The sequence below is a fragment of the Anomaloglossus baeobatrachus genome, chromosome 12 (assembly GCF_048569485.1).
Source record: "Anomaloglossus baeobatrachus isolate aAnoBae1 chromosome 12, aAnoBae1.hap1, whole genome shotgun sequence".
In the NCBI taxonomy this organism is placed as follows: domain Eukaryota; kingdom Metazoa; phylum Chordata; class Amphibia; order Anura; family Aromobatidae; genus Anomaloglossus; species Anomaloglossus baeobatrachus.
Window position 1 is genome coordinate 51,989,280 of NC_134364.1, and position 14,363 is coordinate 52,003,642.

At 53.0% G+C, this 14,363-nt stretch overlaps 1 protein-coding gene across 3 annotated transcripts in view; it reads right to left on the minus strand.

Moving 5' to 3' along the window:
- The window catches only part of RPAP1 (RNA polymerase II associated protein 1), a 336,543-nt gene that overhangs the window by 184,224 nt on the left and 137,956 nt on the right, over window positions 1-14,363 (minus strand). For all 3 annotated transcript variants that reach the window (XR_012727659.1, XR_012727658.1, XM_075330058.1), the window contains exons 20-21: window positions 11,653-11,802; window positions 9,774-9,919 (exon numbers count right to left, since the gene is read on the minus strand). Coding sequence is in view for 1 of the 3 variants with exons in the window: in XM_075330058.1 (XP_075186173.1) it covers window positions 9,774-9,919; window positions 11,653-11,802 (296 nt within the window). In the remaining 2 variants the exon portion in view is untranslated. The remainder of the gene's footprint in view (window positions 1-9,773; window positions 9,920-11,652; window positions 11,803-14,363) is intronic.

A 14,363-nucleotide genomic window follows, 5' to 3' on the forward strand; every position in this document is an offset into this window, starting at 1 on the left:
GCAGCCTGACAGACTTGCTGAGCCATAGCCTGGTGCCTGAAAGCCCAAGAGGCACCGACAGCTCTGGTCGAGTGTGCCTTGATCCCCGGCGGGGGAGGCACCTGAGAACACTGGTAGGCATCGGAAATGGTCGACCTAATCCAACGAGCTAAGGTCGGCTTAGAAGCAGAGAGGCCCTTACGCCGACCTGTGGTTAGCACAAAAAGAGAGGTGCACCGCCTAAGAGCAGCGGTGCGAGACACATAGATCCGGAGCGCCCGCACCAGATCCAGAGTATGCAACGCTTTTTCAAAGCGATGAACAGGAGCCGGACAAAAGGAAGGCAGGGAAATGTCCTGGTTAAGGTGGAAAGGAGAAACCACCTTAGAGAGAAAGTCCGGAGTCGGACGGAGAACCACCTTGTCTTGATGAAAAAACAAAAAAGGTGACTCCGAAGAGAGCGCAGCCAAATCAGAGACTCTCCTGAGGGAAGTTATGGCCACTAGAAAGACCACTTTCTGTGAAAGACGAAACAAAGAAACCTCCCTAAGAGGCTCAAAGGGGGGTTTCTGCAAGGCCGTGAGGACCAAATTGAGGTCCCAGGGATCCAAGGGCCGCCGGTAAGGCGGAATGATGTGAGACGCGCCCTGCATGAAGGTGCGCACTTGAGCCAGCCTGGCGATACGCCGCTGGAACAGAACTGACAGAGCCGAGACTTGTCCCTTGAGGGAATTGAGGGATAGTCCTAGCTGCAGACCGGACTGTAGAAAGGACAGAAGGGTCGGCAAGGAAAAAGGCCAAGGAGCATGGCCGGAAGAGCGACACCAGGACAGGAAAATTCTCCAAGTCCTGTGATAGATTTTGGCCGAGGAAGACTTCCGAGCCCGAGTCATAGTGGAAATGACTTCAGGAGGAATACCAGAAGCCGTCAAGATCCAGGACTCAAGAGCCACGCCGTCAATCTGAGAGCCGCAGAATTCTGGCGGAAAAACGGACCTTGTGAGAGAAGGTCTGGACGGTACAGAAGATACCACGGCACCTCTACGGACAGATGGAGCAGGTCTGGGTACCAAGCTCGCCTGGGCCAGTCCGGAGCAATGAGGATGACTCGATGGCCCTCCATTCTGATCTTGCGCAGAACTCTGGGCAAGAGAGCTAGAGGGGGAAACACGTAGGACAGACGAAACTGGGACCAGTCTTGAACCAGAGCGTCCGCTGCAAAGGCCTGAGGATCGTGGGAGCGAGCCACGTAAACCGGAACCTTGTTGTTGTGACGGGATGCCATTAGGTCCACTTCCGGAGTGCCCCACTTGCGGCAGATTGACTGAAACACTGCCGGATGCAGGGACCACTCGCCACTGTCCACGGTTTGACGGCTGAGATAATCTGCTTCCCAGTTTTCCACGCATGGGATGTGGACTGCGGATATGGTGGACTTGGAGTCCTCCGTCCATTGAAGGATGCGTTGAACCTCCAACATTGCCAGGCGGCTGCGTGTCCCGCCTTGGTGATTGATGTAGGCAACCGCTGTCGCGTTGTCTGACTGGACTCGGATGTGCTTGCCCGCCAACAGGTGGTGAAAGGCTAGGAGAGCTAGAAGCACAGCTCTGGTTTCCAGCACATTGATCGAGAGGGCTGACTCGGACGGAGTCCAAGTGCCCTGCGCTCGGTGGTGGAGACATACCGCTCCCCAGCCGGATAGACTGGCATCCGTGGTGAGGATCACCCAGGACGGGGCCAGGAAGGAGCGCCCCTGAGACAGAGAGAGGGGCCGAAGCCACCACTGAAGAGAGCTCCTGGTCTGTGGCGACAGAGCCACTAGCCTGTGCAAGGAGGAAGTCCGCTTGTCCCAACAGCGGAGAATGTCCAGCTGCAGAGGACGCAGATGGAACTGGGCAAAGGGAACAGCCTCCATTAACGCCATCATCTGACCCAGCACCTGCATTAGGTGCCTGATGGAATGACGGCGGGGCCTCAGCAGAGAGCGCACCGCCAGTTGGAGGGACTGCTGTTTGATCAAGGGCAACTTCACAAGTGCCGGCAGAGTCTCGAACTGCATCCCTAGGTACGTGAGCCTCTGGGTCGGAGTCAGAGTGGATTTGGGCAGATTGACCAGCCACCCGAATTGGGCTAGGGTGGCGAGAGTGAGCGAGACACTCCGCTGACAGTCTGCGCTGGATGAAGCCTTGACTAGAAGGTCGTCCAGGTAAGGAATCACTGCCAACCCCTGGAGGTGCAGAACCGCAACCACTGCTGCCATGACCTTGGTGAATACCCGAGGGGCCGTGGCTAACCCGAAGGGGAGAGCCACGAATTGGAAATGTTCCTCTCAGATTGCAAAACGTAGCCAACGCTGGTGTGAAACTGCAATTGGCACATGCAGATAGGCATCTCTGATGTCGATGGATGCCAGGAAATCCCGTTGGGTCATTGAGGCAATGACTGATCGCAGAGACTCCATGCGAAAATGCCGCACCTGAACATGCTTGTTGAGAAGCTTGAGATCCAGGATGGGCCGGAAGGAACCGTCCTTTTTGGGGACTAGGAAGAGATTTGAGTAGAAACCTCTGAACCGTTCCCGGGCGGGAACCGGTACAATTACTCCGTTGGCCTGCAAGGATGCCACGGCCTGAGAGAAGGCGGCGGCCTTGGAGCAGGGGGGAGTTGACAGAAAAAATCTGTTTGGCGGGCTGGAAGAGTATTCTATCCTGTAGCCGTGGGAGATGATATCCCGCACCCACTGATCGGAGACGTGTTGAAACCACACGTCGCCAAAGTGGGAGAGCCTGCCACCGACTAAGGACGTTGCTGGCGTGGACAGATAGTCAAGAGGAGGCTGCCTTAGTGGCAGCAGCTCCTGCGGTCTTCTGTGGACGCGCTTTTGGGCGCCAGTTGGATTTCTGGTCCTTGGCTGAGTTAGTGGACGAGGCCGAGGGCTTAGAGGACAACCAGTTGGAGGAACGAAAGGAACGAAACCTCGACTGGTTCCTACCCTGGACAGGTTTCCTGGTTTTGGTTTGTGGCATGGAAGTACTCTTCCCGCCAGTAGCTTCCTTAATAATTTCATCCAGTTGTTCACCGAATAGCCTGGACCCAGCAAAAGGGAGCCCAGCAAGGTACTTCTTTGAAGAAGCATCTGCCTTCCACTCTCGAAGCCACAAGATCCTGCGGATAGCGAGGGAATTAGCCGAAGCCACCGCAGTGCGGTGAGAAGCCTCCAGCATGGCAAACATGGCATAGGATGAAAAAGCTGAAGGTTGGGAAGTTAAGGCAACCATTTCGGGCATAGATTCCCTGGTGAGGGAATGCATCTCCTCTAGAGAAGCAGAGATGGCTTTGAGAGCCCACACTGCTGCAAAAGATGGGGAGAACGAGGCCCCTGCCGCCTCATATACAGATTTGGCCAGAAGGTCAACCTGGCGGTCAGTGGAATCCTTAAGAGAGGTGCCATCAGCCACTGATACAACGGTCCGGGCTGAGAGTCTAGACACCGGGGGGGTCTACCTTAGGTGAATGAGCCCACTCCTTGACCACCTCAGGTGGAAAGGGAAAACGGTCATCAGAACCACGCTTTGGGAAGCGTTTGTCAGGACAGGCTCTGGGCTTGGACACAGTGGCCTGAAAACTGGAGTGGTTAAAGAACACACTCCTTGTCCTCTTAGGCAAGGTAAACTGGTGCTTTTCTGCCAGAGAGGGTTGTTCCTCTGATACTGGCGGATTGAGGTCCAGTACAGAATTAATGGACGCAATCAAATCACTAACATCTGAGTCACTTTCGGACAGATCAATGGGGCACATGGAGGTAGCCTCCGAGCCCCCAGTAAAGGCATCCTCCTCGTCCGGCGAGTCAGCTTCTGAAACAGAGCCGCGGGACGAGGAAGGAGAGGGAGCCCTGCGTCTCCTTTTAGGAGGACGGGGTCTGGGACCAGATGATGAATCCTCTGTGAGCTCCGCTGAGAGAGCCCTAGCAGCAGAGGCACCCTGTGAAGGGGGCTGATGCATGTTCAGCAAAGTCCGTGACAGCTGTCCCATGGAGTCGGCAAAAGACTGGGAGATTGACCTAGAGAAGGATTCTACCCAAGCCGGGGGTTCAGCCACAGGAGCCGGAGCAGCCGGAGAGACCACTGGGGGGGCGATTCCAGGCTGAGGCATTGTCAGGTTAGAGCAGGCATCACAATGTGGATATGTGCTCGGTTCAGGCAGCACGAGCTTACATGCAGTGCATACTGAATACAGCTTTGGAGCCTTGCTCCTCGTGTGAGACATGCTGCTGAAGTGGGGGCTCTTGCTGATTGCAGAAAAAACGCTGATAAAATGGCGCCGGAGCGAGGAGAGGGGGCGGGGCCAACCCTGAGAGCGGGATCTGGAGGGCCAAAGAGACTTACAGGGGAGGAGACATGTACTCAGTGAGGAGTGTCTCTCCCCTGTGTAGAACGGCCGCTGGGCGGAGCCGCGCTGTCCCTCTTCTGCATGAATGCCATGCGAGGGCAGTGAAACCGAAAGTAGGCATCCGGCGAAGCCGGGGCCTAAATTTGAGCGGTGCGGCCGGCGCGCAGGCACCCTCGGCGCGGTTCTCAGGCGACAGCCAGAGAACCGGCCGGAAATGTCAGAAAACTCACTCAGCACACTCTCCCCACATAATAAAGTACAGGGACCCCCAGAATATAAACGTCTCAGGTACTTAGCTTGCTGAGACGCAGGGCCATGTCCCTGGGGATGAGTGCTCCGTCCAGCAGGATCCTGAAGGGCTGCGGATGGAGACCGGTCTCCTGCAAAGCATGGAGAACCGTGCTGGCTCCCACTTCAAGCCAGAGCCCGAGGGATGGTGAAGGAGCGCGGCATGTAAGGCTCCAGCCTTGGAATCAACCTTAACAGCACCGCCGACACAGTGGGGTGAGAAGGGACATGCCGGGGGTCCAGACTTGGACCCGCTTTTCTTCAAAATCTTTCCAAAAATGAAAAATCAGATGAGAATGCATGTGTGGATGTATGCCTCCTGAACACAAAGCAATGAACTGGCTAGATCTGGTTCTCCAGGGGGTGTATAGGCTCAGAGGGAGGAGCTACACTTTTTAGTGTAGTACTTTGTGTGTCCTCCGGAGGCAGAAGCTATACACCCAATGTCTGGGTCTCCCATAGGAACGATAAAAAAAAATAAGCGTGTTGTGCTCAGTCAGCCAAGAGTTTTATTTTTCTCCTGTTCCAGCCCTGCTCCATGGGTGATTGAGCAGATCAATTGTGTTTATTCATGATGCTGTTCTTCTGCCAGTTTCTTTCACCACAATGGTTATTCAGGCTGCAACTCATCCCGAAACGTGACTGGGAAATGTTGCACCTAGTAATGAGCGAGCGTATTCACCACTGCTCGTTACTCGATTGAGCATTGGGGTGTTTGGGCGCGACTCAAGTACAGAGTATAATAGAAGTCAATGGGAAACTCATGCATTTTTAAACTCTGATGCTCGATCGAGTAATGAGCAATAGCAAGCGCCAAGTGCCACTAGTTGCAGCTTGAAATATGTGATGGAGGCCAATTTTTATCACAATCTCAGAGAACGCCTTTAAAGATGAGCCCTGGGACAGTTGTCAGCTTCAGAAGAAAACCACAATAAACTCCCTGGGCTTCATAAGAAGTGTCCATTGGTTACTGTGGATAACATGAGCATTGTTTAATACAATTTTGATGCATGAGCCCCTATTTCTCGTTTTATACACATACTGTACAGCAATGTACACAGAAGGTATCTGCCAGCAACCACCAAGTCTTCAGTGGGGCTAAATTATCCCTTTCTAAAGCTTATTGAATAACCAAATTAACCTGAGCTTTTTGGTGCTAATCCTGTACTGGTGCAGAGCAGCAAGGATCAATGAAGGTGATTAGAGGAGGTGTGCAGCACAAACAATCTGGTATTTTAAAACATTATGCTACGATTAAAAGGCACCTCAGTGCCAGAAACGCGTCAGAAAGAAGGGAATTTTGTTTACTTACCGTAAATTCCTTTTCTTCTAGCTCCTATTGGGAGACCCAGACAATTGGGTGTATAGCTTCTGCCTCCGGAGGCCACACAAAGTATTACACCTTAAAAAAGTGTAACCCCTCCCCTCTGCCTATACACCCTCCCGTGCATCACGGGCTCCTCAGTTTTGGTGCAAAAGCAGGAAGGAGGAAACTTATAAATTGGTCTAAGGTAAATTCAATCCGAAGGATGTTCGGAGAACTGAAAACCATGAACCAAAGGAACAATTCAACATGAACAACATGTGTACACAAAAGAACAAACAGCCCGAAGGAAAAAGGGGCGGGTGCTGGGTCTCCCAATAGGAGCTAGAAGAAAAGGAATTTACGGTAAGTAAACAAAATTCCCTTCTTCTTTGTCGCTCCATTGGGAGACCCAGACAATTGGGACGTCCAAAAGCAGTCCCTGGGTGGGTAAAAGAATACCTCAATAACAGAGAGCCGAAAAACGACCCCTTCCTACAGGTGGGCAACCGCCGCCTGAAGGACTCGCCTACCTAGACTGGCATCTGCCGAAGCATAGGTATGCACCTGATAGTGTTTTGTGAAGGTGTGCAGACTAGACCAGGTAGCTGCCTGACACACCTGCTGAGCCGTAGCCCGGTGTCGCAATGCCCAGGACGCACCCACGGCTCTGGTAGAATGGGCTTTCAGCCCCGAAGGAAGAGGAAGCCCCGAAGAACGGTAGGCTTCAAGAATCGGTTCCTTGATCCACCGAGCCAAAGTTGACTTGGAAGCCTGCGAACCCTTACGCTGGCCAGCGACCAGGACAAAGAGCGCATCTGAACGGCGCAGGGGCGCCGTGCGAGACACGTAGAGCCGGAGTGCTCTCACTAGATCTAATGAATGCAAATCCTTTTCACACTGGTGAACTGGATGAGGGCAAAATGACGGTAAGGAGATATCCTGATTGAGATGAAAAGGAGATACCACCTTAGGGAGAAACTCCGGGATAGGACGTAGAACCACCTTATCCTGGTGAAAAACCAGGAAAGGGGATGTGCATGACAGCGCTGCAAGCTCCGACACTCTTCGGAGTGAGGTAATTGCCACAAGAAAAGCCACCTTCTGCGAAAGACGCGATAAAGAAACATCCCTCAGCGGCTCGAAAGGTGGTTTTTGAAGAGCCATTAACACCCTGTTAAGATCCCAGGGTTCCAGCGGACGCTTGTAGGGTGGAACTATGTGGCAAACTCCCTGCAGGAACGTGCGGACCTGCGGAAGCCTTGCCAGGCGCTTTTGAAAAAATACTGAGAGCGCCGATACTTGTCCCTTGAGAGAGCCGAGTGACAAACCCTTGTCCATTCCGGATTGAAGGAATGAAAGAAAAATGGGTAAGGCAAAAGGCCAGGGAGTAAAACCCTTATCAGAGCACCAGGACAAGAAGATCCGCCACGACCTGTAATAGATCTTGGCGGACGTTGGTTTCCTGGCCTGTCTCATAGTGGCAATGACATCCTGCGATAAACCCGACGACGCTAGGAGCCAGGACTCAATGGCCACACAGTCAGGTTGAGGGCCGCAGAATTCAGATGGAAAAACGGGCCTTGTGACAGGAGGTCTGTGCGGTCTGGAAGCGCCCACGGCTGACCCACCGTGAGATGCCACAGATCCGGGTACCACGACCGCCTCGGCCAATCTGGAGCGACGAGAATGGCGCGACGACAGTCGGATCTGATCTTGCGTAACACTCTGGGCAACATCGCCAGAGGAGGAAACACATAAGGGAGTCGAAACTGCGACCAATCCTGAACTAACACGTCCGCCGCCAAAGCTCTGTGATCTTGAGACCGTGCCATGAAGGCCGGGACCTTGTTGTTGTGCCGTGACTCCATGAGATCGACGTCCGGCATTCCCCAGCGGCGACAGATCTCTCGAAACACGTCTGGGTGAAGAGACCATTCCCCCGCATCCATGCCCTGACAACTGAGAAAGTCTGCTTCCCAGTTTTCTACGCCCGGGATGTGAACTGCGGAGATGGTGGAGGCTGTGGCCTCCGCCCACAGCAGAATCCGCCGGACTTCCTGGAAGGCTTGACGGCTGCGCGTGCCGCCCTGGTGGTTGATGTACGCGACCGCCGTGGCGTTGTCCGACTGTATGCGGATCTGCCTGCCCTCCAGCCACCGATGGAACGCCTTTAGGGCTAGATACACTGCCCTTATCTCCAGAACATTGATCTGAAGGGAGGAATCTATCGGAGTCCAGGTTCCCTGAGCCCTGTGGTGGAGAAAAAACGCTCCCCACCCTGACAGGCTCGCGTCCGTCGTGACCACAGCCCAGGATGGGGGCAGGAAGGATTTTTGCTTTTTAATGTACACCTATAAATTGGATGCTTTAATATACCGGGTGGTTTGTGCTGCACTTCTCCTCTAATTGCCTTCATTATTCATATGCATAGATTGCTGAATTGGGGATCAATATTATTTTAATTATTATTTAGATTTTTAAATGGATTCAATAAAAGTAATGTTCTAATAGTGTACGTTTTGTGGGTCTCCTATACCTTACACCTATTCTACTTGCCCCCAGTGAAATTTAAAACATGCATTTTTGCTAAGGCTATGTGCCCACGTTGCGTCGTGTCCCTGCAGAAATTTCTGCACTGATTTGACAGTACATGTGCGCTTCAAATCGCTGCAGAAACAATGTGTAATGAATGCAGTGAAAAAGCCGATTTCATGCGCTCTGGATGCAGCCCCCACCATAGACAGAGCGGGACCTGCATCCAAAGTGCACGGAATAAGTGACATGTTGCTTTTTAGAATGCAGCGTTTTGGCTGCATGCAAATCTTTGCGATCTAAAATGCAATGTGTGCATGGATTTTGCACAATCTTCATAGATTGTGCTGGGGACGCAGGACGCATGCAGTTATGCTGCAGTGCAATACGCAGCGTAACTGCAACGCAAATACGCAACGTGCACACAGAGCCTTAATTCTAAAGTAAATGAGGAAAGTAGCATAAGAGCTTTATAAGGCTAGGTGCACATGTTGCAGAAATTTCCTGCACCAGATTTGCACGCTCTGGCAAAAAAAAAAATAGGTCAAAACCGTATGCAGTTTTCACATGGTTTTGACTAAGTTTAAGGCCCTGTACGCATGCTGCGGTTTTTACCGCGGTTTTGCTGCATGTTTTGCTGCAGAAAATGTTCATAAGCTTTCTGCAGTGCTTCTCCAGCAAAAAATATGGTAAAAAAAATGCTGTGCGCACACTGTGGTTTTCGTCACCTACAGGTTTTGCTGCATGTTTTCTGCAGGAAAAAGAATTGCATGTCACTTCTTTTCTGCAGGTACCTGTGATTTTTCACTCCATTGACTAAAATGTAATCATGAAATACCGCAGGGAATAACGCATGCAGCAAATGATATGCGTTTCGTTGCATTTTCCTGCGCTATTCCTGCGTTATTTCGCGTTTTTCAGGACAGAATGTTCATCACTGCCTGCGTATTGCAAGGAAGTGATGTTATTAGGAGAGGAAGAGGAAGCGGAGCAGAGAGTAAACACACACAGCTCACACACACACAGACAAGCATACAATAGAAATCAAACGTACATATTAAAAATAAAAAATGGAAAAAAAAAGCGTGGGCTCCGCCGTATTTTTACCGTCCAGCCGAGGTGTAAACACAACGGCGGCCCGGTATTCTCAGGCTGGGGAGGGCGAGAACCCCAGATAAGTTACTGATTATACCTAGCTGAGCAATCAAACACAATAAAAAGCAATATTTATACAATCTACTAGTCACTTTTGTAACCACGTTACACTGTGATGACTTACGGCATAAAAGCTGGATTGAAAGTAAAGGAAGAAATCAATTTATGGGCTAGATGCTCACTGCCGGGCAAGAGTCGACTCAGTAAAGAGAGGGAGACGGAGTGACCAAGTGCTGTATGCTGGGAGGACTGCTCTGCAGATATGGCGGCCTGTTGCAAAGGAAATAATAAAAGTTATTACAAATCTGTTCAGAAATCAGAATAATATAATGGAAATAAAAAAAGAAGAGACTAAGAAATACTAAAAAATATATATTTGACTGAGCAAACAGGAAATTGATGTATTAAAGAGGACCACCCACTAGGATTTTCCTGTATAAACTAAAGCCAGTGCTATACTGGCGCTATCATGCTGATTCTATACATACCTGTAGTTGTGGGATCGGATGTATACTTTCTGAAATACAGGCAAGTAAAGTTTGTGAAATGCACGGTTACTTGATTGATAGGTGCAACAAAATATCTAATAGGTGGATCGGGTTTTGATAGCTATTCCCGCCCCTGTCTGCCTGTACTTCCTCCCCGTCTGTTATTACAGGGGGAGGAAGGACAGGGGGAGGAAGGACAGGGGAAGGAAGGACAAGGGGAGGAAGGACAAGGGGAGGAAGGACAAGGGGAGGAAGGACAAGGGGAGGAAGGACAAAAAGAGGAAGGACAAGGGGAGGAAGGACAAGGGGAGGAAGGACAAGGGAAGGAAGGACAAGGGAAGGAAGGACAAGGGGAGGAAGGACAGGGGGAGGAAGGACAGGGGGAGGAAGGACAGGGGGAGGAAGGACAGGGGGAGGAAGGACAGGGGGAGGAAGGACAGGGGGAGGAAGGACAGGGGGAGGAAGGACAGGGGGAGGAAGGACAGGGGGAGGAAGGGCAAGGGGAGGAAGGGCAAGGGGAGGAAGGACAGGGGGAGGAAGGACAGGGGGAGGAAGGACAGGGGGAGGAAGGACAGGGGGAGGAAGGACAGGGGGAGGAAGGACAGGGGGAGGAAGGACAAGGGGAGGAAGGACAAGGGGAGGAAGGACAAGGGGAGGAAGGACAAGGGGAGGAAGGACAAGGGGAGGAAGGACAAGGGGAGGAAGGACAAAAAGAGGAAGGACAAAGGGAGGAAGGACAAGGGGAGGAAAGACAAGGGAAGGAAGGACAAGGGGAGGGAGGACAAGGGGAGGAAGGACAAGGGGAGGAAGGACAGAGGGAGGAAGGACAGGGGGAGGAAGGACAGGGGGAGGAAGGACAGGGGGAGGAAGGACAGGGGGAGGAAGGACAAGGGGAGGAAGGACAAGGGGAGGAAGTGCAAGGGGAGGAAGGGCAAGGGGAGGAAGGACAGGGGGAGGAAGGACAGGGAAAGGACAGGGGGAGGAAGGACAGGGGGAGGAAGGACAGCGGGAGGAAGGACAGCGGGAGGAAGGACAGCGGGAGGAAGGACAGCGGGAGGAAGGACAGCGGGAGGAAGGACAGCGGGAGGAAGGACAGCGGGAGGAAGGACAGCGGGAGGAAGGAGAGGGGGAGGAAGGACAGGGGGAGGAAGGACAGGGGGAGGAAGGACAGCGGGAGGAAGGACAGTGGGAGGAAGGACAGGGGGGAAGGAAAGGGAGAGGAAGGACAGAAGGACAGGGGGAGGAAGGACAGGCAGGCAGACAGCGGCGGGAAAAACTAGCAAAACTCAACCCACCTATTAGATATTCTGTTGCACCTATCAATCAAGTAAACGTGAATTTCACAGACTTTACTTGCCTGTATTTCAGAAACTATACATCCGATCCCACAACTAAAGGTATGTTTAGAATCAGCATGATAGCACCAGTATAGCAATGGCTTTGATTTATACAGGAAAATCCTGGTGGTTGGTCCTCGTTAAATAAATGAGACATAAAAAAAAGAGCAGAACTGACCACTTTGTACAGCAGAGATAATACAAAGTACTGCAGGTGGTATTCATGTCGCAGGAGCCAGCTGGAGGATGGAGTCCCTGGTGGGGTCGGACAGTCACTTATCTTCACTAAGTAGTTTTGGAGTCCTTTGTGTTCCAGGATAAAGGAAAACTGCAAGAAAAGCAAAACAGAAACCATATGTGACCACACAGCAATAGTACAGCACCCAGACGTCATAGTTTGGACTGAGCTCTGTCATACATCCACCTTTATATTGATGATAGCGCAGCTCCTATTTTTTTTTTTTTTTGCTTTCCAGCAGTATCCGGTAATGGCCAGCAGCTTTGCACTCAACGGTTCCTTTGAAAGAGTTCACATGCGGCCAGAGCAAAAATCAGCTATTTGGTGGGGGCAGAGGGGGTCAGACCCCCACCGATCTACTATTAATGACTTATGTAGATAGGTCAGTAATACCATAAGCCCAGACAATCCCTTTAACACAAATGAAGGAGTTCAAACTATTTATCGACCAAGTGAGCAAAACTAATGTAAAATGGCATTCCCAAGTAAACACTATTTGGATGAGCAAATGAGGAATACCAGGTATTCCCATCTCGTATATTTCTCGTATATCCACAAAATATGCCATAAATATAGGATAGGTGCAAATCCCACCAATGGGACCCAAATCTATCTTGAGAACGGGACCCTGACGGGTGCTGCTACCAGTGGAGAGGTGGTTAGAAGTACCAAACAAATGAATAGGGAACGCCGACCACATCTGACAGTGCTGTACGACCAGGTCCTATTTGCTACAGTAGTATTATAGTGCCCCCATGTGGCAGTATTTAGGTACCTATACTGTAAGTCAGTGTTTGTGACAAAAATTTGGGAAGAAAATGAGGGGTGCGTCTTATAATGTTAATGTAGCTTACCAGGGAGTGGAGAATGGGCGCTGTGCGGGCTGTGATGAGGGGCTGTGCAGGCTGCGATGGGGGCTGTGCGTGCCGCGGTGGGGGCTGTGCGGGCAGTGGTGGGGGGCTGTGTGGACTGCGGTGGGGGGCTGTGCGGGCTGCAGTGGGGGGCTGTGCGGGCTGCAGTGGGGGGCTGTGCGGGCGTTACACCTCGTGGCTCTCCTGTTGCAAGGAATGAGGTGGTCCCCCATTCCTTGTCTGCCGCGATCCCTCCTGCTCAGCAGCACCAAAGGTCTGGGAGACTGCGCAGTCTGCAGGAGTTGCCTCCTTGGAGACGCAGCAGAAGAGTGACACCTAGTGGTTCTCCCCTTGCAAGGAATGGAGTGGTCTCCCATCCCTTGTCTGCCACGAGCCCTCCTGCTCAGCATCACAGAGGGTCGGGGAGGTTGCGCAGTGTGCAAAGGATGGATACTCAGGGAAGCAGCAAGACTTCCCATGTCTCTGCACATTGTGAAACCGAGGATCCCGCCTTTATGACCCAGAGGCAGGAAGATGAGTATGTGCCCCACGTGACGTCTTCTGATTCGCTCACTGATATCACACGGCCCGATAACGAGGCTGGTGGTGTGCTGAATCTTGACTGGCCGGGCCAAGACGTCATGAATCCTGATTGGGTCACGTCCATCTCGCGCCCGCCCTTGGGTGGAGCTACACCTCCTTAAAAGCTCCCCCTGCCATCATGGCGGCGCGCGACCGTCCTTCTATGTTTGGATGTCAGGCAGCGTGCTGCCACGCCACTGCTCAGGCATTATTGTCTTTCGTGGGCTTTGCCCTTGCTGCTCAGGCAGCACCTGGTTTGCAGGCCGTGTTCCTGCCTTGCTGCTCCGGCAGTATCTCCTTTAACAGGCCGTGTTCCTGTCCCAGATGAGCTCCTCGAGTCTCCACCGGACTCACCTGGTTATTGAAAGCACACGTGCGTGGGCACCTCTGTGCTACCCTCGTGCCATATCCTGTGACTCCCGCTGGCACACGTGCGTAGGCACCTCTGTGCGTCCCCGTGCAACAGGTACACCGATCGAGAAGCCCCGAGCCATACAACCCTCACAGGTTAGGGCGGACCGGTGTACATAGATCGTCTGTGACATTCCAGACGATCACTAGTAGCAACCCGCTCACTCTTTCCTGACCATAGCAGCGGTCCCTTACACCGCACAGTGGACCTTGACTGGCGGAAGCTGTCCATTTCCCATCTTGGCACGCTTCCCCAGGTCCCCCTCGTAACAGGGGGGGCTAGGCTGGCTGCAGTGGGGGGGCTAGGCTGGCTTCGGTGGGGGCTGTGCTGGCTGTGGTGGGGGCTGTGCTGGCTGCAGTGGGGGGGCTGTGCGGGCAGCGGTGGGGGCTGTGGTGGGGGCTGTGCGGGCAGCGGTGGGGGGCTGTGTGGGCTGCGGTGGGGGGCTGTGCGGGCTGCGGTGGGGGGGCTAGGCTGGCTGCGGTGGGAGGGGCTAGGCTGGCTGCGGTGGGGGGGGCTAGGCTGGCTGCGGTGGGGGGGGCTAGGCTGGCTGCGGTGGGGGGGGCTAGGCTGGCTGCGGTGGGGGCTGTGCGGGCTGCGGTGGGGGCTGTGCGGGCTGAGGTGGGAGCTGTGCGGGCAGCGGTGGGGGCTGTGCTGGCTGCAGTGGGGGCTGTGTGGAGCAGGGTGGTGCGGCGAGTGAGATGCTATGTCAGTGGTGCGGGCTTCAAATAATGGTGCCCGGAGTCAGCACATGCAAAGATGGACCCCTCATCTCAAGATCTCATCCGTGCATGTGCCGCCTCCGGCTC